At 42.4% G+C, this 23,494-nt stretch overlaps 1 protein-coding gene across 2 annotated transcripts in view; it reads right to left on the bottom strand.

Moving 5' to 3' along the window:
• The window catches only part of WWOX (WW domain containing oxidoreductase), a 1,459,759-nt gene that overhangs the window by 1,333,261 nt on the left and 103,004 nt on the right, over positions 1–23,494 (bottom strand). The window contains exon 6 of one of the 2 annotated variants that reach the window (XM_082270138.1): positions 19,388–19,883. The exons of the other annotated variant lie outside the window; for it this stretch is intronic. Within the exon in view, the coding sequence (XP_082126264.1) occupies positions 19,818–19,883 (66 nt within the window). The 3' untranslated portion in view covers positions 19,388–19,817. Of the gene's footprint in view, positions 1–19,387; positions 19,884–23,494 lie in introns of those variants that run through there. 2 annotated transcript variants of the gene reach the window in all.

Here is a 23,494-nt window from a genome sequence, read left to right as displayed (position 1 = left end):
CTGCTTAGCGTGGTCAGTTTTTAATAGGAAAGCGGAGAGCCCGGCAGGAACACCAGGGATTTCATGCAAAGAAAGCAATACAAAGAGAAGAGAATACTTTCTCATACAAGTACATGGTACAGCAGGGCACATATCAGGAATATGAAGTACTGGGGTAACAAACATTTTAAACATAAGGCCAAAACATTTTTAAGAAATACAATTTTGATAATTTTTGGATATACATTGGAGTATAATTTTAAGCTTTTATAGATTGTTGTGACACAATAAGCTTTCTTACTTGCTATATTACTCTATGTACACTACCGTTCAAAAGTTTGGGGTCACTTAGAAGTGTCCTTACTTTTTAAAGAAAAGTACTGTTTTTTTCAATGAAGATAACTTTAAATTAATCAGAAATACAGTCTAGACATTGTTAATATGGTAAATGACTATTCTAGCTGGAAATGGCTGATTTTTTAATGGAATATCTACATAGGTGTACAGAGGCCCATTTCCAGCAACCATCACTCCTTTGTTCTAATGGTACATTCTGTTAGCTAATCGTGTTAAAAGGCTAATTGACGATTACAAAAGGCTAATTGATGATTACAAAACCATTGTGCAATTATGTTAGCACAGCTGAAAACTGTTGTGTTGATTAGAGAAACTATAAAACTGGCCCTTCCTTTGAGCTAGTTGAGTATATGGAGCATCAGCATTTGTGTGTTCGATTATACTCTCAAAATGGCCAGAAAAAGAGAACTTTCTTCAAAAACTCGACAGTCTATTCTTGTTCTGAGAAATTAAGGCTGTTCCATGCGAGAAATTGCCAAGATACTGAAGATTTCCTACAAGGGTGTGTACTACTCCCTTCAGAGAACAGCACAAACGGGCTCTAAACAGAATAGAAAGAGAATTGGGAGGCCCCAGGGCACAATTAAGCAAGAGAAAAAGTACATTAGAGTCCCTAGTTTGAGATATAAATGCCTCACAGGTCCTCAACTGGCAGCTTCATTAAATGGTACCCGCAAAATGCCAGTTTCAATGTCCACAGTGAAGAGGCGACTCCGGAATGCTGGCCTTCTAGGCAGAGTGGCAAAGAAAAAGCCATATCTGAGACAAGCCATTAAAAGGAAAAGATTAAGATGGGCAAAAGAACTCAGACATTGGACAGAGGAAGATTGGAAAAAAGTGTTATGGACAGACGAATCTAAGTTTGAGGTGTTTGGATCACACAGAAGAACATTTGTCAGACGCAGAACAAGTGCACAGATGCTAGAGGGAAGCCTGACACCATCTGTCAAGCATGGTGGAGGTAATGTGATGGTCTGGGGCTGCTTTGGTGCTGGTAAAGTGGGAGATTTGTACAAGGTAAAAGGGATTTTGAATAAGGAAGTCTATCACTCCATTTTGCAACGCCATGCCATACCCTGTGGTCAGCGCGTGATTGGAGCCAATTTCCTCCTACAACTAGACAATGACCCAAAGCACACCTTTGAACTATGCAAGAACTATTTAGGGAAGAAGCAGTCAGCTGGTACTCTGTCTGTAATGGAGTGGACGGCGCAATTACCAGATTTCAACCCTATTGAGCTGTTGTGGGAACAGCTTGACCGTATGGTACGTAAGAAGTGCCCATCAAGCCAATCCAACTTGTGGAAGGTGCTTCAGGAAGCATGGGGTGAAATTTCTTCAGCTTACCTCAACAAATTGACAGCTAGAATGCCAAAGGTCTGCAAGGCTGTAATTACTGCAAATTGAGAATTACTTGATGAAACCAAAGTTTGAAGGATAAAAAATGGATTTTTGTAAAATCTTACCGTAAAATCCTTTTCTCTTAGCTCATTGACAGACGTAGTCCTCGGTGATACACCACCTTCGGGTTATGTTGCCTCCACAGGAGCAGGACTAGACAGGAAATTAAAAAGCTCTGGCCACACCCTAGGGGCAGTCCCAGAGGGTATATCCTCTCTCTCTCTGCCTCAGCAAATCAGTTATGTGAAAAAGCAGTCTTTAGAGATTTTAACCCAACCCAACTCAAAAACAGAGGGGCGGGGACTACGTCTGTCAATGAGCTAAGAGAAAAGGATTTTACGGTAAGATTTTACAAAAATCCATTTTTCTCTAGCGCTCATTGACAGACGTAGTCCTCGGTGATACACCACCTTCGGGACGTCCCAGAGCAGTATCACAAATGAGGGGTGGGAAAATGGAAATCAAATCCCAATCTAGAAGGCCCAACCGGTGCCAACTAGAAGTTTACAATGCTCATCCTTAATGATGAGACTCAACAAAAAAGAGAAAATTTTTTTTTTTTTTTTTTTTTTTTCAAACAGAAAAAAACCCTCGAGGTAGACCACCGGTCTCCTCAAATTGCGGCCTGCAAAACCTTGCGGCCAAATGAGGCATCCGCCGATGCCGTCACATCAATTTTATAGAATTTTGTAAAGGTATGTACCGACGACCAGGTGGCCGCCTTACATACCTGGACCACTGACGCCTGATGGCGAAAGGCCCAGGAAGTACTGAGCGCTCGAGTGGAGTGCGCCCTAACAGGGAACGGAGGACTCTGACCCTTAATAGAATAAGCCTGTACCACCGTTTGTCTAATCCATTTGGCAATGGTCGCGGCAGATGCAGGCAAACCCTTTCTGGGGCCATCCGTGATCACAAAAAGTGAATCCGTCTTACGGAATGATTCCGTAGCTTTCAGGTATACCCTGATTGCCCGAACCACATCTAAGGAATGCAACGCATGTTCCCGATGATGCTTGGGCTGAGGACACAAGGAAGGTAGTACAATATCTTCATTCAGATGAAAATCTGAAACCACCTTAGGAAGAAAAGATGGCTTAGGATGAAGTACTACCTTATCCCTATGAATCACTAGGTATGGGGACTGGCATGATAATGCAGCCAGTTCTGACACCCTGCGAGCAGAAGTAATAGCCACCAAGAAGGCCACCTTCTGGGATAAAGTAAGCAAGGGAATCTCCCTGATGTTTTCAAAGGGAGGTTTCTGTAGAACCGACAAAACCAAATTAAGATCCCAGGGCGGTAAGGGCGCGCGGACTGGAGGAGCCAGGTGCCGCACCCCCTGGATGAAATTCCGCACCAAGGACTTGGTAGCTAAAGGTTTCTGAAAGAAGATTGCTAATGCTGAAACTTGACCCTTGATGGTGCTTAAGGCTAGCTTCTGCTCAACCCCTTGTTGCAAAAAGGCCAATATTCGAGTCACCGAATAGGTACGTGGAGGAAATCCTAAAGATTCGCACCACGCAATATAAGTCTTCCATGTGTGATAATAGACCTTGCTGGAAGTCGCTTTCCTTGCTTTAATAAGGGTAGGAATGACTGAAGTAGACAAACCTCTGTCCTTCAGTACTTGGGTCTCAATGGCCAGGCCATTAAACCCAGCGACTGTAAAGCATGATGGTAAATTGGTCCTTGAGACCACAGACACTCCCTGAGACGAAGTTCCCACGGAACGTCTGCGACTAGCATGTCCAAGTCGGCCAGGCCAGCTTGAGGAGGCCAGCCTAGAATTTCTAGGACCACTGGCGCTGATAGAATCTGAACCAGGCGTCCCTAGAGGTATCTGGCCCCGACCATCCGAGAAAGTCTGGTCGTTTTCTGTTCCCACACATTTATCAGATACCTGATTGTTATCAGGAAGGGTGATCTTTTCTGGTTGAACCTCAGGGACCGAAGTCACCCGACTAGAGGCTACTTGGCCTATCTGGTCAACCAGATCCGATTCCTGTGAGGTATAGGGACTAATCTTAGGAAAAGGTAAAGGAAAAGATCTATTCAGGGAACGGTAACTACCGCTTCCTGTAGTACTTAAATGTTGGAAGGGAAGAATCGCACCGGTAGTAGTGGTAGAAGCTCGATCTAATGTCCTGAATACCGGTGAAAACGTCCCCCCACCCTGAAACCGGGTGGGGGCGCACCTTCAGGCTGTGTACTCCTTTGCTTCGGGTTTGGCTGGGTTGGTCCTCTGCTTGTCCGACCAGCCCTTCTTGAACCCTCCTGGAGGAGTCTTACCTTTCCCGCTAGTACCAGCCGGGCGCCCTTTATGGGCGGTAAAGAAAGGTCCTCGCTTGTTGCGAGGTCCCTTAGCTTTAGCAGCCTGTGGCAAAAAAGTGCTCTTGCCCCCAGTGGCATCCTTGATGATTTCATCTAGGTTGGCCCCAAATAGACGATTCCCCTGAAAAGGGAGATTTGTCAAGGTCTTTTTGGAACCTAGGTCAGCTGACCAGCATTTTAACCACAGCACACATCTGAGGATCACCGCTGACATAGATGCATGCCCTAATAAGGGAGTAGTGTCCAAGGCTGCGTCACAGATAAACTGTAGCCCTTGTATAATCTGTTCCATCAAATCAGATGTCTCCTGGGGAATATCTTTTCCCCTAAGGTCTTGGCGTACCATTTTCGCCCATTCCGTAAGTGTCTGGGAAACTAGACCAATAACAATTACTGGTCTAAATGCTGACCCTATCAGAGAGAAGATGGTGCGGGACTCTGCTTCCATCTTTCGATCCACCGGATCCTTAAAGGACGAAGTGTCCTCCACTGGGATAACCGTGGCTTTATTCAGCCTGGAAATAGGTGGATCCACCACTGGTGGTACCGTCCATTTCTTAATGATGGATTCCTCAAACGGATAGCGTCTAGCAATACGCTTGGAAATAGTAAAGGTACGTTTAGAATGCTCCCATTCTTCTTTAATCTGATTACCGAAACATTTGGGTACAGGAAAAACCTTCACCGTTTTGATGGGCTTATTAGTACCAAAAGGAATCTCTGTTTCAGTTGCCTCTGCCGGTAAAGCCTCAAGTTTTAAGGTTTCCTGCACTGCCACAACTAGTGCGTCCACCAATGCTTCTTCCTGAATTATAGCAGGATAAGAAGCGTCCTCCTCACTGTCTGAGGGGGCTTTACCTGGGATAACAGCCTTTGCAGAGGAACCTGCAACTGCAGTGACCATCTCTGAATCAGAGTCAGAGGTGTCAGATAGTATAGGGGTAGGCGGGGGTCGCTTCCTTGACCCCCGTCCCTGACAGGCCGCCTCCACCCGAGCCACCATAGACTCCAAAATTGCTGTAAATGACTCTACACTCTGTGCACCGGCGGGTCCCGTGGCCCCCTCGAGGGAAACAGGTGGGGGAATATGTGTGGCAGGGTCCATGATAATTCCAGTCACTTCCTGGATAATATAATTCAAAAATAAAAAACTTTTTTTTTTTTTTTTTTTTTTTCAGACCCCCAGCGCCACAAAAAGCCCCTTAGTGTTACCTGCTAGGGATCCCTATCGATCGAGAGAGAGAGAGAGATAGACCCCCAGGCTCACCACTTGATGCTCAGAGTTTAACTGCAACAGGTTACAGCGCTGTCTTGACAAACAGGAAGTCTTTTGGCTGGCTGCCCAGGAAGAAAGGAGGCGGCTCCGCCCCTCTGCACGCCTTCCGGCGCCTCCCCTAGCTCCACGAGGTGTTTGGATCACCTCAAACATGGCCGCCCCCATGCTGGAGACACGAGGCTACGCCAAAATGGCGGCTCGTGCGATCCAGCAAAAAAAATGGCGGCGGCCTGTACTGAATAGCGGTGTGCTGCAGGGCACACAACACTCTCTCTGCATGGGGATTTGGCGTGGTTGGCGGTACCGGCCCTGGCGGACCGCATGGCCATTCGGGAGGCCTGCTAATAGCTGGAGATCTGATTAGGAAGGCAGTCTACATGTCCGTGGCTTCTGACTGGTAGGTAGCTTATTCTTATCACCTTAAGATTCCCAGAATGCCACAGATTATAATCTTTTTAACATGTATAGAATTAGATTGTTAGCTCCCAAACCAAGCCTCCTGGCTTTTTGCACATAAAATCACACTCAAAGTAGGAGGATCTGTGTCATTTATAGGATAGAGAGGGACTCTATCTTACCATACAGAGAGGGGCCCGCGTTCACCACAAGACCCGTCAGGGGAAAAGGGGGAACATACTACTCACCATACCGGAACCAGGCGGGCACCAACTCCTGACAGTACCCCTCTCCACCGAGGCGGGAGGGCTGTCGACCGATATGGACGCCATGACTCATGGTCTTTGGCGTTTCAGCGAGACGTTTAACTCGCGGGGTCAGTCCTTTAATGGGACTTTGTCGCGGCCGACCCAGCGCGGAGCTATGGCCTGCACGCGCTCGTAGGCTGAACTGGGGTGACCACCGGATCTCAACATCCAGCCCGTTGCCCAGTTCAGCTTTCTTGCTTGAAGATCTCACAGGAACACTGGAGAAAAAAAGCTGTCTAAAAAATCCTTTAAGAAAAAAATCTTGCCAGGACCTAAGATCCCAGCAAGGTATCTAGGTCCTTACTCCTAACTAGACAGAAAATAACTGATTTGCTGAGGCAGAGAGAGAGAGGATATACCCTCTGGGACTGCCCCTAGGGTGTGGCCAGAGCTTTTTAATTTCCTGTCTAGTCCTGCTCCTGTGGAGGCAACATAACCCGAAGGTGGTGTATCACCGAGGACTACGTCTGTCAATGAGCGCTAGAGAAATTATTATTTCAGATAAAAATCATTATTTCTAACCTCGTCAATGTCTTGACAATATTTTCTATTCATTTTGCAACTAATTTGATGGAAAACATGAAATTGTCTGGGTGACCCCAAACTTTTGAACGGTAGTGTATATTATGTTTTATAAGCACAGTTCACAACAATGTGATTTAGCTAACCATTTTCTTTTTTTGTGCAATAAAATAATTTAGTCTGGTCTTACAAGGGAATTGATTTTGCACCCGTTCTAATAATGATTTACAAAAAGTTGGAAAATGTGTTATATACCGAGTAGTTCTGATTAATAGAAATAATTTTACCCTCTAAAAGTAGCCCATAATATTCCAATCTATTCCTGATTGTCATATCAGGTAATCAAGTTTGGGTGGACCAGGCCATTTTTAGCTACCTTATTAACTGGTGAAATAGGCTTAACTTATAAGAGCTGATTTACGAAATAGTTTTCCTCAGAGCTTAGTGAATGTAGGAAAGCTCTGCTGACATCTATCATCCAATCAAGTTCAAGTAATCTACAGTTTTGTTTTTTATTTTCCTTGCATGTGATTAGGTATTTTTTCCTTGCAAAATGAAACTTCATTACATTCACTAAGCTCTTGGGTGAAGTCTCTTGCCTATTTGCCTTTAGTAAATCAACCCCATTATATACAGGAGCATCTCAAAAAATTTGAATATCATCAAAAAGTTAATTTATTTCAGTAAATCAATTCAAAAAGTAGAACTCATATACTTTATACAGAAGTATTATAAACAGAGTGATATATTCAAGCATTTCAAGTGATGATGGGGGTTGCTCTCGTGATTTGAGAAACTGGAAAAGTGATTTCATACTTTAGAATTAATGTTTGAATGTATTTGGGTAAGGATTGATATATTTAACTAAAATGTACTGGTGGTATCCCAATGGGGCATCTAAGTAATGAGTGGGCTGTTCTCATGAATCGAGAAACTGGAAAAGTGATTTCATACTTTAGAATTAATGTTTGAATGCGAAAATTGTAGAGCAACACCAAGATTGTCGGAAATTAGGTTTTATTCCAAATAGCAGGTAGGTGCTACAGCCAACATGTTTCAAGGACTGTACATTGTCTCCTTCATCAGGGCTTAAAGAGGAAGTAAACCCTCCTCTGACACTTGTACCTCTAGGTACTGTAAATATCTCCTAAACATGTACCGTTTAGGAGATATTTACCTTAGATGCATCCAGTGACGTCACTGGCGCATGCGCTCTGAAGGAACGGCCGCTGGTGCCGTTCCTTCAGAGCCCCGTGCCGTGACCGTAGGCTCCCGCGCGCGTGCGCGGGAGTGACGTCACCGCGGCTCCGGCCAATCAGATGGCCGGATGCCGCGATCCCGGAAGACGGGCGACTGGACATGTCGCCCGTCATGCAGGTAAGCGGACAGCACGGCGGGGGCTCGTTCTAAGGTAAGTATTGCATAATGAGCTAGTATGCGATGCATACTAGCTCATTATGTGTTTCTCTTGCAGGTGGCAAAAAAAAATGTTGGGGGTTTACAACCTCTTTAACATGAAAAGTATCCCGCTGGCGGGGACTCAAATTAAAAGTTTAAACTCTAAACTTCAGCAGCTGATGAACTAGGGCTGAGTGTTTGGACAATGTATGGTCTTTAAAAAGTGTTGGATGTAGCGCCTGACAAATGTTTAGAAAAAAACAAATTTCTGACTCTAAAATTTTGGCATGGCACTTTTTCACACTTAAACATGGTTATTAACTATGGCAGTGGATACAATACACTAAATGCCCCTGACTTGCTCTCTTGCTGCCCTGATCCACCACAAAATGAGCACTTCCAGCTATGGGGAATACCACATAGTCCCTCCTCCACCCAAAGCTTTCAGTGTCTGATCAGTTAATCATTAGGCCTGAGTCTCATCATTTTGGGATGGTGGGGTGCTTACTTTGCCTTTTTGCGGGTTCAGCTTTCAGAAATTAGTACCTGCTACTAACCTGTGGCATTACTTTAAATTTTATATAAAAAAACCGAGCTTCTTTCATTTAAAATTTCTTCTGAAATTAGCAACTTTACAGCATTCCTTGACTTTTACTATAAAATCTGAGAAAAAAGCCTTACCCTTTCCATAATCACATTTTTGTCCTTTCGACCACAAACTGTATAAGGCCGTCTAAACAAAATACTGTACAGCCCTGAGACTTGATTTATATAAAACTAGCATCCTGTTATCCGCAGATCTGTGTGAGTCCAGCAAATTTCATTATTTTCGCCCCATGTATATTGCCAGCTTGCATTCTTTATTTCTTTTAATAACTCGTCCAGAGAAGCAAAGTAAAATGAGATAGTTATAAATGCTGAAGCCTCCCACAATTATCTTGTGTGTAAAACAAGTGCATAATAAATTCTATTAATGAAGAAGGTGAGGCCGGCTTATGGTAAATACAGGGATAAGTGTTTACTGTACGTTTAATGTGTTACACAACTGCTTTTATAATTCTGCTTATCTGTTCCTTCTAATTCCCTAACGGCAAAATAAAATAACCCCCTAAAGAGAATAATTACTGTTATACTTCTTACAAGGCTCTGGGTTTTTTTTTTCATTGTGAGAGAGAAGTAATCTGAGCTGCTTTTTAAAGAGGACTTAAAAAAAAATAAAAATGCAAATAAGCTTCCTTGTAAATACATTAATTACCCACCTAGCCCCCTATTACCGTGTTTATATTGTTTGCAAAGTCTATTTACAGTGCTGTTGAAATTAACATCACCGTGGCTTCGGAAAGGCATGTAGTCGGTGGGTTGTGCTCTGGAACCAATTAGGATGAACTCTGTGTCTGCGGGGACTCCAGGGGAAAGAGCACAGCCTTGCAATGTCAAATAATAATATCGTTTGACTGGACTGTATGGATATTGGATTGTAATTACACAGTTGGACCCTGCTCCCTCCCTCTCACTGCTGAACAGATTCTCATTGTCTGCTTTATAAAAATCAGTAGGCACAAAAGATTCGGCTAATGATTTAATATGCAAAATGGGTAATTTTTATGCAAGGAAAGCTAAGAAGTCAAGTGGCACTCTTTGAAGCAAAAGCCATTCTGTGCTACCTAGTTGGGACTTGCCAACTTAAAATGTAACTGTAGCCAGGATGTGAACACTCATGTTTTTGTATAGTCTTAACAAGCAATAAATGGGATTTATAAGCCCTCTTGACATTTGTAGCTGCAGGCACTGTGGAGCAATTCAATCTAAAATTTAACAAGACAAGAAGTTGTTCAAGTGTGTTTATTTAGATAACTGCACCCTAATCCCTTTCAAGCAGTGACTCAGCAGCCTAGCAGCCAGTGGGGGACAGGGCTGGTGGGTATTTGCAACCGGGATAAGACCTAATCAATCAATCTTTGACACATTGTGGGCATTATACCTGCATGCCCCCATTTACACTTATGATTACAGTGTCTGTCAGAGGGAGGTCTTCCAGCACCAACTGTGCAACTCCAACATGTCATGTGACTAAATGCCAAGGCTGCAAAGGAACATGATGCCAGAAGATGCAAATCTGTACTTATAAAATGGGACACTTGGATGTATTTGCAGATCCAGGTTGAAGTTTTGAAGTCCTTCACTTCATCCAGGCTCCTTATATCCAATGTGAACATATAGCAGGAATTCAGAGAGGGAAGAAGTGTGAGCTAAGCTGCTCAAAGAATGATCTGAATGCCTAACCACCCTATTTAATCCCTGTTTTTAAAAAATGGATCAAACTTAAAATTGTAGGTCCACTGTAATTCCTGCAATGTTATTTACTACCAAATAAAAACTATTATCAGGATACTTGTAAAGCCTGGCTCCGCTCTGCCTCTGGGTCAAGGAATGAAAGTAAGTGTACTCCTGTAACCAAAAGAGAAGTATGGACAAAAAGGCCTTAGCCATACTTCTCTTTTGATTACCAATTGTTGCCATCTTTTTTCTTGGTATTTATTAGGTGTTGCCCTGCAGTCTCCTGCAGAATAATTCCACTCAGTTCAGCCCACTATCATATTTGACAGTTTTAAATAAAAAAATTCAAGGCAGTTGAGGATGTTTTTTATGTTTATGGTGGGAAAGTGCACGAAAGTACCTGACAGATGCATCTTAAAGCGGAGTTCCGGCCACAAAATCGACATAGTCGATTTTGGGCCATCTGCTTGCTTATGGTCACCTGAAAAATGAATAGTTACGATTTTTTTTGTTTACTTACCTTGTTATTGAAGAAAAATATACTCACCTTTCTTCCACTTCCTTCCTCTGCGGCCTTGGCCCGCACCGTCACTTCCTCTTAGCATTCATTCCTGGGAGCTGAACATCATCGCTACCAGGAATCGATGTGCCTGCACCGGCCCCGCTCGTCATTTCCAGTGCGGGCACGTCATTCCCTGCTAAACAGCTTCTGGACATGCCCAGAAGCTGTGGAGGGATGACGCGCCTGCATCGGAAGTGACGAGCGGGGCCGGTGCAGGCGCATTCTGGGAGAAGAGGACACAGAAGAGGACGCAGAAGAGGACGCGCTGGCTTCAGCTGCCCACACCTGAGATGGCAGCGCTGGAGAAGAAATTTTCAAGGTAAGTATTTCTTCTAAAAGGTAAGTGCGACCCGGGACAGTACAGAGGCTATCCATTGTGGAATGTACTAGCCCTGACTGTCCCGGGGGTATTTTTATTGAAAAAATATTGTCGTGGCCGGAACTCCGCTTTAACTAATGGGTGATTCATTCAGACAACTTACAATATATTTCAGTTTTGGGTGGTCTGATCTGCAGGTATAAAAGTGCAGGCACCTAGAGTTGAAACCTCATACATGAAGCAACATCTAAGACCTTATTGTTTTGGGCTGAATCCCAAGTTGATCTAAAAGGCAAAGTTCAGACAATTGTGTCAGAGATTGCCGCTACTTGCCTCCTCTTACACATTCCTACTGGTCTATCATAATGATAGGCTTCATTAATGGCCAACAGAAAAGTACAGGATGCAGAAACCAGATGGCAAACTTTAAAGGAGCTATCAGAATAAGGATTTGGCTGTAAGGGCAGTGTTTTGTAGACTAGTACAAGTACAGTATACCTGAGGAGACTGCCTAAACCCTCTACTTTGAAAAACTACAGAACTCATAATAACAAAAATGTCATTCATTTCCTTTTATGTCACCTAGCACCTTTGGGTTTTTAGGAAGGGGGTATCAAAGCAAACATCATTCTAAGGTGCCTAGAGCAAAGCAAAATATTAAGAAGACAGCTGCAGAAGCATATCCTCATATATACAGCTGTAAATACAATATTCAGCACATAGATCAGGAAATGTTACATGCGCTGCCAGAGACCCCCTGCTAATTCACAAAGATCAATACACCTCTGATAAATCAAACACATGTGATTCTGAACATAACAACAAAACATAACAGTGCATAAAGTAGACCACCAATGTCCTATATAAAATCTTAACCAAGCATACATAAGAAAAATAATTATACTGAGTACACTAAGAAAAGGATCAAGTGTTATCAAAGTTATCAATACACAAAGCTTTACAAAACTGATTTAGGACACACAATGGAAAAAATCAAGATGGTCAAACAGCCTTTGTTTAACCACTTCCCACCATGTAAAAATCATCAATTTTTTGCTAGAAAATTATTCAGAACCCCTAAACATCATAAATGTGTTTTTTAGCAGAGAACTTAGGGAATAAAATAGTGGTTGTTGCAACTTTTTATGTTGTACACTATATGCGTAGAAATTTTTCAAACGTGTTTTTTTGTGGAAAAAAAACTGTTCCATGAATTAAAAAAACAAAACACAAATGTTAGCCTGATCGTTTTGTATAATGTGAAAGATGATGGTACCCCGAGTAAAAAGATACCTAACATGTCACGCTTTAAAAATGTGTACACTCGTGGCGCCAAACTTCAGCACTTAAAAATCTCCAAAGGTGAAGCTTTAAAAATGTTTACAGGTTACCTGTTTAGAGTTACAGAAGAGGTCTTAGGCTAGAATTATTGCTCCCGCTCTAACGTTCACAGTGACACCTCACATGAGTGGTTTGAAGGCCGTTTACATATGCGGGCGCGATCTACATTTGCTTCTGCGAGTAAGCACGCAGGGAGGGGGCGCTTTAAATGTATTTTTTTTTTTGCTTTTATGTTTATATTTTGACACATTCCTTTTACTTTTTTTTTAATCGCTTTTATTCCTATTACAAGGAATGTAAACATCCCTTGTAATAGGAATAGGGCATTACAGGTCCTCTTTACAGTGAGATCTGGGGTCTATAAGTTCCCAGATCTCACCTCTAGGCTGAAAAGCCTAAAAAAAAAAAAAAAAAAAAAAAGATAAATCCATTAATATGTTATTGGCATTTGATTCCACATGTACCTTTTACCTTGTTTATGCAGAACATTCTGTAACTTGTTCATTCCCTTAATACCATTTTGTGGTTGTTTTGTTTCTTTATGTTGCTCAATAAAATTAATAAAAAGAATTATTGAAAAAATAGAAAAAAAAAAACCATCTTGGCTTCCCAGCCAAGGCAACGGCAGTGTTTACAACTGCTGATGACAGGCATGACGTCATAATGTCGTGCCCAGCCTCAGAAGGTCATAAAGACTTCCGGGGACCATCTGGTCCACAGTATTCTCTATTGTGAATGTCTGCCGCGTGTGGATTCCTTCTCTGGCTCGCTGATCACACGGGCGATCCGGTAGAAGCACCGGAGGGTGGCGGGGGGGGGGGGGATGCACGGAATCTCCTGCTAAAAATGAAGATATCTGAATGATGGCTGTGGCTGCAGGCATCATTCAGCTATCCCCACCTTAAAGTCTGCAATGTCATATGACATAGTTGGGCGGGAAGTGGTTAAAGAGGGTTTCTGCATGTCTCAAGTCAATAAAAATAAGGTGGTTACTCCTCATTTTAGGATAGCAGTGGAAGCCAGCAAACCTCCTCCTATGCCCTATGGTCAATGAGACCATCCATCACGTTAAAGGACCAAAACAGAGGCTGCAGCTTGTTAGCTGCATTATACAGTTCCCATGGCTTTGATGCTGCTAAGATTAATGGTAAATAAAGGGCTATGTAGTCCTGTGTTTTGATCCTTTCTTATAGTTAATCATTTCAGTACTTATATGCTTTAATGGTTGGTTTCTTACAAATCTGACATAGTAAACCAGGGTAAAGTACAACAGAATAACTGAATTTAAACAAAGCATATTGTAAATCCAAAAATCATGATCATATTGACATTTGTGGTAGAAATCAAAGGGAGGGATGGGTGGCCCTGTCTGAGAAAAGCTGCAGTTGTATCAGAACAAAAAATGAATGCATATGGACCCATAGTATGTAATAAACCAATATAAAGTGCTATTGTTAAAGACCCTTAATATGTAAAAATGTATCTGTAAATATCTATAATGTATAAATGAAATAAAGTGCTATGGTGGTAAATAAAGTGCAAAAACAATATTCTCATGAATATGTAAGAAAACATGATGTAATATGTAAGAAAATGTGATTTAATATAAAGTGCTCTCAGTGCAAAGAATGCAAAAAAACAGTATGTAAACTATAAATTAATCTTAAAAATTCATCAATCTATATAAAGTGAAAAGTGCAAAACCAGTGCAAGTAAGTCACAATCTCTAGTGATAAACTGTGAAAAAAAAGGCAAACCACCATATACAGAATAATCTCCAAAAATAAAAAATAAAAATGTATAAATAAATTAATAAGTCCAGATCAAGTGACAAGTGCAGAAGCCAGTGACGGTAGATCTCTGGTAATAAACCATGAAGGTGGGTACACATGGGCTCCCCCTCTCTCCAAGGTCCGCACTCACCAGATGATGGAACCCTGTAGGGATCACAGGCACCCTGCAGGGGTTCCATCATCTGGTGAGTGCAGACCTTTGAGAGAGGGGGAGCACGTGTGTACCCACCTTCTTGGTTTATCACCAGAGATCGTGATCTACCAGCACTTGTTTCTGCACTTGTCACTTGATATGGACTTAAGAATTTATTTATATTATTTATATTATTATTTATTTGTATTAAGGGTCTTTAACAATAGCACTTTATATTTGTTAATTACATACTAAGGGTCCATATGCATTTGTATTTTGTTCTGATACACCTGCAGCTTTTCTCAGGCAGCGCCACCCATCCCTCCCTTTGATTCCTACTCCATTTCATATCCGTTAATTGGGATATGAAATGGTCTCAGTCTGTCATACATATCCTAGCATGGAAATCATCCATTCCCATTTGACATTTGTACTTCAACATTTAACAAAATGGACATTGAAACCAAAATGCTTAACCTGAGTTGCCTGCCTGCCAACATTGCAATGCAAGCATTGGGAGTGGAATTGAAGTGGGAGACAGCATGGACACCTGTACACTGCAGGAAGTGTAACCTTTATCCATATCAATTAAGAGGCTCATAAAATTACTGTTTAACTCTTAACTATAGAAAAAGGTGTACGCCTATTTAAATATGTATCTTGCTCTTTTATCCCTCTACACCAGAGGTATGCAACCTCAGCGCTCCAGCTGTGTTAAAACTTTAAGTCCCATCATGCCTCTGCCTCCGGAAGTCATGCCTGTGGCTGTCAGAGTCTTGGAAGGTCCCATGAGATTCGTAATTTTACTACAGCTAGAGTGCTAAGGTTACCCACCCCTGCTTCGCAGGCTCTTCAAATATTCACTGTGAATAATATAAAAAAATTACGTTCAGAAGAGTTTAACTAGAAGGAAAGCAAACAAACCAGCAGCAATCCTCACTAAAATGAGGCCACAAAATGTAATGCTTAGACTGTTGCCATAGACAAATACCATAAACAAACCTATCCAGCAGAATGAACAGGGGTTCATTTTATTACAGGCAGGTTTTTCGCTTTGGAAGGGAATGTTCCCTAAGCTTAGTAAATGTAATGAAAATTCATTTTGCAAAGAATACACAATCATGTACAAAAAAAAACCTTATTTTTGCTTGCACGTCGCTGGATGATGGAAGTCAGCAGAACTTCACCTCATTCACTAAGCTCTGTCATTTAAAGTCTTTGAATGACTGTAGAGAACACTCACCATAGAAAAAAAGAAACAAAAATAATAGAAGCAATAGTTCTGCTTAACCTCCTGCTGCCCACATTGCACATATGCGTCCATGGGCGGCAGAGCATTTTGTACTTAGAGTGCACTCACTGTATGCTCTAAGCACAGTGACAGACCTGTCAAAGAGAGCTCTCTGTCTCCAGGGCTGCCGATAGTGGGGGACCACCGGTCCTTCTGTAGGGGGCCTTGTCACTTATCAGGGGTGCCCGACCGGCAGCTTCAGACTTCATGTAGGGTATCACTGTGTACAGTCAGTCTGTGTACATAATATACTGTTCCCCGCCAGAGTCCCGGGTATTCATATTCACTGCTGGACTGACGGGACCCCATCTGTCCACCTTTTGAGCCGGGAGACTGTAGATCACTGCAGCAGCTAGGGCCTATTATTTATTTTCGGTCGCCCCCGCGGACTTACACACATTTTCCTGTGATGTGAGGAATTCCTGGCTCTGTAAGTTTCCCGTTGCTGGCCTGCACACTGCCTGACTCCTTTAGCAAGTAAGTGCTGAGGGAACCAGGCAGAAGAGTGCTGGCAGGCTAGGGGCAGCCGGCTGGAGCCTGGAACTGGAAACGATCAGTGCAGGGCAGGCACAGAGACGAGTCCATGTGTGATCTCCACTCAGCAGCCAGTCCAGCAGTGCAGACACAGAGGGATCGCTGGCTCTGGCAGAAGTAATTACCAGGAAAGGTAAAGTCTCATGACATGACACAGCACACACCTTTCCCCATGCCCTGGCCATTGCCTATTTTCATTTATATAGCAGGGAGCAGCCAAATGTGATCATCATTATCACCATGATGACAGTCACACTCACAAAGTACAGGTGCTTTGAGCCACACCACCTGTACTGTGTGATTATCATGATGATAATGATAATCATCATTGAAGGAAGGACAGTGAAATGCAAGCCGGGCATACATTTTAAATTTTTTTTTTTTTTTTAAAGGGTATGTTTATTAAACTTTTGTAGACATTATTACAGCAACAACTAAAGCCTAATCGTGGTAAAACAAAGCTTGCCAAACAGGGCAGTTTACCGAGGCGCAGCTCGGACAAATACAAAAAAAAAAAAAAACGCGATCCATTTATCCATCACCCCAATGCTAAATGAAAGACCAAATGGTCATGACAGCCATAGATGGTTCGAATCCCAGCAGGTTCAACAGGAACCGGCCGAGATTGCAACCATCTATAGGCAGGCTGATTGTACCCAAGTCAATCCACTTGATAGACTTGGGTACGACCAGCCTGTCAGATTTTACATCCAATTATTGCTAGCAGCTATTTGAGCTGCTAGCAAGTAATCATTGTGTTCTCCTAGAGGGGACCGGCCAGCAGAATTATTGTGTTCTCCTGACCGTGGTTGCAGGAAAGAAAATCCAGGCCACTATCACATGGGATGGACTCTGCTTTGTTCAGTGGGGGGGGGGGGGGGATCTCTCCACTGATCAGAGCAGAGCGGGCAGATGACAGGTCCATGTCCACTCAGTTTAAGCAGAGTAGACATGGACAGAGCCCATTCTGCTCTATGGGCAGTCGGGTGTAAATGGACTCCATTGTCTATTTACACCCTACTGCCCTCTGATCTGATCCACCTAGATAGAGGCCTGACTCCCTTTGTTTTTTTTACCAGACCAGATCAGAGGTAGGCAGGTGTAAATAGACACTAGTACGTTTACATCCGCAGCTTCATAGAGGTGAATCGAGGGTCTGATTGGGTCGGCCCAGGGTGGCCGATAAAGGGGGTACCATTGGGCCTCCTGTAGGGTTACTTATCAGGGGGCCTGGCCGGCAGCTTCAAACTTCATATAGAAGATAACTATCCCTGGAAGACAAAGCTGCATTTTTTTAAGGCAGGTGGGCGGGGTCATCAAGGGGGTAAGCGGCGGGCATTTGAGGGCCCCATCAGGTAGACTGTATGGGGGCCCATGATTTCTAACAGCAGCCCTGTCTGTCTCTATAAAAGCTCATTCAGATAGCTAGTTAGTGCTGTCCTCAGATGTGTGTGCATCCAACTCAGAGCTGTGTGCAGGTGCAAGCTTTGACGTGGCCAGGAGTGGGTACAAAGGTCCATATGCAGAGCTCTGCTCCTGCCCACGTGTCAGAGTTTGACATGCGATTGTGTCTGTGCAGCACAGATTCTATTCTTTATATTTGTCATATTTACTATAAGCATCAAAAGTGAAAGAAAATCACAACTTTTGGGTTGTCCCCAGAACAGAATTAGAGGGGAAAGCTTCCAATGAGAACAAAAGACAAGTCAACCAGGGATTCCCTCATATGGAGAGATTTCACTCATTTTCAGTTTTGGTAATAAAACAGGAAGTAAGAGGAAATCTCCCTAATGAGACACAGATGACAAAAAAATAAATAAAACTTGACTGGAGTTATAACCCTCCCTGACTCTATCCAAAATGAAAAAATGTTTAGTGTAAGGTAATTTTTTATCTAAATCTTAATTACATTTTTATTTCTCCACACTTGTGATACTGAACGTATGCATCATCATTTTTTTTATTATATTGTACTTGACTCTATCATGTTTTTTTGACTAGTCCTATTATCTTATGTACCCTATGAAACTTGTACACATAGATACCAGTGTTATCACCCTAAACGGAGAAAGTAGCAATTTAAAGCCACAGAACATTTTTTTGAGAAATAAAGAAGTTCAACGTTCAATAAAATCGGAAGACTCCAACCTATACAGAGACATATTAGAACGGACACATCTGCCAAATGGACCACCAACACGTTTTTTTACATTCCCCTAAACAACTACAGTAGACATGTGATCTGTCAGTCCTTCCTGCCCCTCTGGGCTTAAAGACTCTGTTAAAGGGATGCTGAGGTTGGGCAGGATGGGATTTAAAAAAAAAGTCAATGTACAGGAATTTTAGAAAAAGAGACCTTCTGTAAAACTATGTTTTTGAGGCCATTGCTTACATACAGTCATAGGACAAACATTAGTATTAACATGCCCTGCCTTAAAGCTGAACTCCAGAAATTCAGTCACTTGGAAATAAGTCAAGGCCCACTATGAGTTAAATGCAAGGAGCTGCATGACATCTCCAGGGCTCGATCCAACAATGTGCACGAGAGCAGCTGCTCTCCCTGCTCTCTCCCTCCTCATCGGCTCAGACACAGTAGTGGGAGCCAATTGCTTCAGATGGTGACAATCGCAGTCAGTGAGGAGGGAGCAGGGGAGGGGAGCTCGGGAGCAAGAATGCACGAGTGCCCTGGTAGCAAGCCGCATTGCACTCAGCAGAGGGTTGGAGACCAGAGCGCCGGCGGGAGACCCAAGAAAAGGAAACCATTGCACAAAGCAGGTAAGTATAACATGCTTGTTATTTTTTATTTTTCCTTTAGTATAACTAATTCATTGTGTGCCTTCATTTTTTTACAAAGGAGCTGAATTCCCACCTCTAGACAGAGGGGAACTTACTGCCAGTATCTAGGCCCTGTTTTCACCATAGACCCCTGATTGGTTTAGTAAAAATCACATGCAGTTTATTACAATAGCTCTTACATTTCATACAAAAAGGAAAATCAGGGTAAATGGCAAGAATGAGAGAAGTCACACCACACAAGTGGACTTTTTATTTCACAGATTTTTTTCCATATGACAGGTTCACTTAAATGACAAACGTGGCACTATTTGAAAGCCCGTTCAAAAAGTGCAAGCTTGTTAAAAAAAAAAAAAAAGTTCCAGACTGGCAATCTCAACTCGCTGCGTGACAATCAGCTTAATAAAATAACTTTAATTAATTTAAAAAGTCAAGTTCTCCATTTGTATAATCAAAATAAATCTAAATGAATTGCTGTGGGGTAATTTCTGCTACAGCCAAGCAGCGAGTCCCACTGACTGTGGACTTGACGCTGTTCTAACTCGACACTGTATATCTTTGCTTTATAGAGAGAATGTAACAAATCTCCTTTATGATTTAGATCCAGGTTTACAGCGGTTTTCAAACAGACCATAAAAATTATAACATTGAAACTGTATAAACAAGCAGAACAGTGTTTTTACTGTAAAACATGAATGTAGTGTAAATATTTGTCTTTCCCTTCTCTCGGCGTCCATAATGAGCGCAGAAAATTCATGCCATATGTTTAGATCGCAAGGAGGAACAGAAAAGATTTCAACAATTCATCCATGTGAGCGTCGGTGAAGCTGCGAATGAGGCATCCAACCCATTTTCTGCCAGCCTGAACTCTGAAAGCACCAGAAACACTTATTATATTGAGTTTAAGGCCCAACGAGAGATGGGAAGGCCTGGAGAAAAAACTGAAAAATTGGGGGGGGGGGGGATTTTTTTCCAAAGCCATTTTTTTCCAGAAAGATGGAAAAAAAAGTGTGGAATATGTTCTTTTACAATGATAAATAATATATCTATGACATGGTATTCAAACTATATAACATGTAGACCTTAATGAATTGTTTCTGAGACTTTATATAAAGTTTTAAATTATTGCAAGTTCTGAAGACAAGCACATTTTGATGAGGAAGAGAAAACCCTGGAATACAGTTCAAGTAACACTGTATTTCTGGAATGAGTTCTTGAACAGGAGAAATATGCATTTCTGGTGCTGCAGAAGAAAGGTTCCAGTTTATATTTCTAATCTTGAAATGGTCCCTATTTATGTTCTCCACCACTAGAGCATGTTTACCTATAGTCTGGTTTGTAAATAGTTTTATTCTTTCCCCGCTCTCAGTAAAATGGTGAGACCAACATCTAGAGTTTGGAAAAATTTCCACAGTGCAATTTCTGCTGAGAGCAAAGCTGCAATTTGCAAATAGTTTGAGAAGAAATAATCTTTTCCAAATGCTCCAAGAATGACAAAACACATCCATGCATGTCAGAGGTGTCCTAAAGACATAAAAAAATACTTTATGTCGCTACGCCCAGATCTCCCATTTCGCAGCCTCCCTTAGGCGAAAAAGCGATATCACTACCTCCACACCAATGGAGTATCTTTGCCGCACACTAGACAAGCAAAAAAGCTACATATCTACGATTTATAATATACTCCACGGGGATGACAGTAAACTGCCATACATGTTACGCTGGGAGGAGGATCTGGGAGAGTCTCTGGACAGGGCGGAATGGAGTGCTTTAGCACAGTTTAACTCTAGATCCATACTTAATACTTCTTTGATAGAAGCAAACTTTAAGGTGTTTTTGCGTTGGTATATGGTTCCGGTCAGGTTGGCAGCGGCGGTGAGCACTGCATCCCCCAATTGTTTTCGGGGATGTGGCCAGGTGGGCACGGTGCTCCACACGTGGTGGACTTGTCCGAAAGTCCGCCGATTCTGGATCCGAGTCTACAATTTTGTTTACTCCTTGACTCAAGTCAATTTGGCGAAAGACCCCCAAAATGCCCTTCTGGGTAAACCAGTGGAGGGAGCAACTAAGCCCGGTTAAGCGCCTCATTGCCTTTGTGTTCACGGCCGCTAAAATAGCCATAGCCCGCTCGTGGCGCACCCCCGTGGTGCCATTTGAGCTCTTGAAAGCCAAACTGACCTGGATCATGTTAAATGAACGGATGGTGGCAATATTGAATGATAGGATGCGCATGTTTGATAAAACTTGGGACCCCTGGATAAGGTACCTGGCGGGCCCCTCATAGGGGTGTTCGGGTGCCTTGGTAGCATTGGATGAGTTGTTGTGGGGGGGATTTCCCCCCGGCGGGGCGGGCGGGGCCTGGGTGTCGACCCTCGGCCTTCTATTTTCTCCATAGCCGCTGATGTCTCTTTCTTCTCTCTCCCTCTTCCATTCCTGCTGCCCTCCTCTGCAGTTTCCTCCTTTTCCCCCAGTCTGGTCCCTTTCCCTCTATCTACTTTTTCTCTTTTTTCTTAATTTCTGATATTTTTCTGACGGTGCACGGACGACAGGCTGTGCCCCCCACTAGTGGAGGGTTTGCTATAGGGGTCGGGGTTGGGGTTCGTCCCCTCTGGAAGGGCACAGTGAGTTCCCGTAGGGGCGCCATTGAGGGGTCGGGCCCGGACCGTCGGTCCTGTAGGGTGTAATAGCGGGGGCGCTGTCTGTCTGGGTGTCGCTATGCTTTCGCACTGTTGGTTGGATGCCTAACTTAAGTTTACATTTTAGGTTACAGTCTTATTGACTACCCATTTTGCTTTTGTGTTTTTCTGCATTGGCACTAATGTATGTCTTGTTTTCTGAGATATTTACTGTATACATACGAAGTAATTGAGCCATGTTGGCTCCTAGTGCACTGTTAACGCTTTCTTTCCAAAAAAAAAACTTCAATAAAAACATTGAAACATAAAAAAATACTTTATGGAATGAAATGGTGAGGACCACAATGAAAGTGCGAGTAGCTTTTCCCTCCAGAATTCTCAGTTTAGGCAAGTTTATTTTATTTACTGAATAGGCTGTACTTTTATTTCTTTAATATACACTGCATTTCATCTTCCCAGTGTAACAAAATGACTTTTAATTTGTAAAAATACGCCACACTGATATTTCCTCAATTTTTGCAAAAATGTCAATTTTTTTCCTCTGGAAAAAAAACAGGTAAAAAACATTTTTTTCTTGTGGTTTAAAATTTCCAGAAATTTTACATCACTAGACTGTTAAGGACCCTAACACACTGATCCCTTTTTATGCATTTTTTGGGGTAAAGGAAGAAGAACAACAATGAACAATTCATACCATTGTGCCATGGTGCATTTTTAAAAGTCCTGCATGGTGCATCTTTTCAAAACTGAACAAAAACCCATCTCCCGTTGATTTCTAATTGCTCATTTACTTACTTCCCCCATGCTGGCAAACTGGCCTCCACAGCATTGTCTCCTCAATGCTCCACCAGTCTAAGGTCCTGACATCATCAAGACCATTGCAAGGTAGAAAGCTCTGAATTAGACATGCTGGAACAGAGGAACAGTCCACTACCAGAGGAGAGCACCACCTGCCAGGGGCGCGGAGGATCAGGTAAGTAAAAGCACTTTTGCTCTCCCCTAGACAAAATGAACAGTTAACCCTTGCAGATCATTTTTACATTTCCCAAAGTTGGGCTTTTAATCTAAACTCTAGGGACAAAAACTCCAATATAAATATTTTCTTCAATAGCCAAAAGATGATAGAAATCCACTTTGTGTGTACCAAGCACCTTTAGAAAGATGCCAATTCTGTTCAACCACAGTGCCCATACGTGGATCGAAATTTGTCTGCTCCCTGCTGAACTGGCCAAATTTCGATCCATGTATGGCCAGTTTTTAACCAACCCAGGTTAGGTGGGCTTTATTGATGAGCGTGGATATCATTAATGCGATTTGCAATGTAATAATTATTGAGTTGAAAAGCTTTTATTCAATGATTTTACAAATGTTGTTCAAAAGTACTTCAAAATTTTGTTTGGTTTTAATATTCAATTTTGCAATGAATAGATTTTAAACACATACACTGTTAGAAATTCATTTGATCAAGAAAACATTTTCACTGCAGTCAAAAATAAACATGGATTTGAACCCACTAATGATTAGAAAATCAAACAAATGTTTTTAAAATGAAAATTTTCGAACAAACTTCAATTAAGGTATGGCCATCTTTAAAAAACACACCTACTGTCACAAGGTGTCAGATGGGCAGGACGTTAAGTGAAATTACCCTAGAGGTTCATTCACTCCAACAAGCCATGCTAAATGCATGGGCACTAATCTGCACTGGGAGACACAGTGCTGATGTGCCGATCCTGGCACATCGCAAGGTTTACCTTTTTCACAAAACTTTATGAAAACCTTACAAGCAACATTTTAATACAGTTCTTTTCACATCAGCAGCACTGCAAAGGTTTCTGTCAGAC

Source organism: Pelophylax lessonae, assembly GCF_965119305.1.
Source record: "Pelophylax lessonae genome assembly, chromosome: 10".
NCBI lineage: Eukaryota > Metazoa > Chordata > Amphibia > Anura > Ranidae > Pelophylax > Pelophylax lessonae.
The sequence above is the reverse complement of the archived record's forward strand: the minus strand, read 5'-3'. Positions and strand labels throughout refer to the sequence as shown.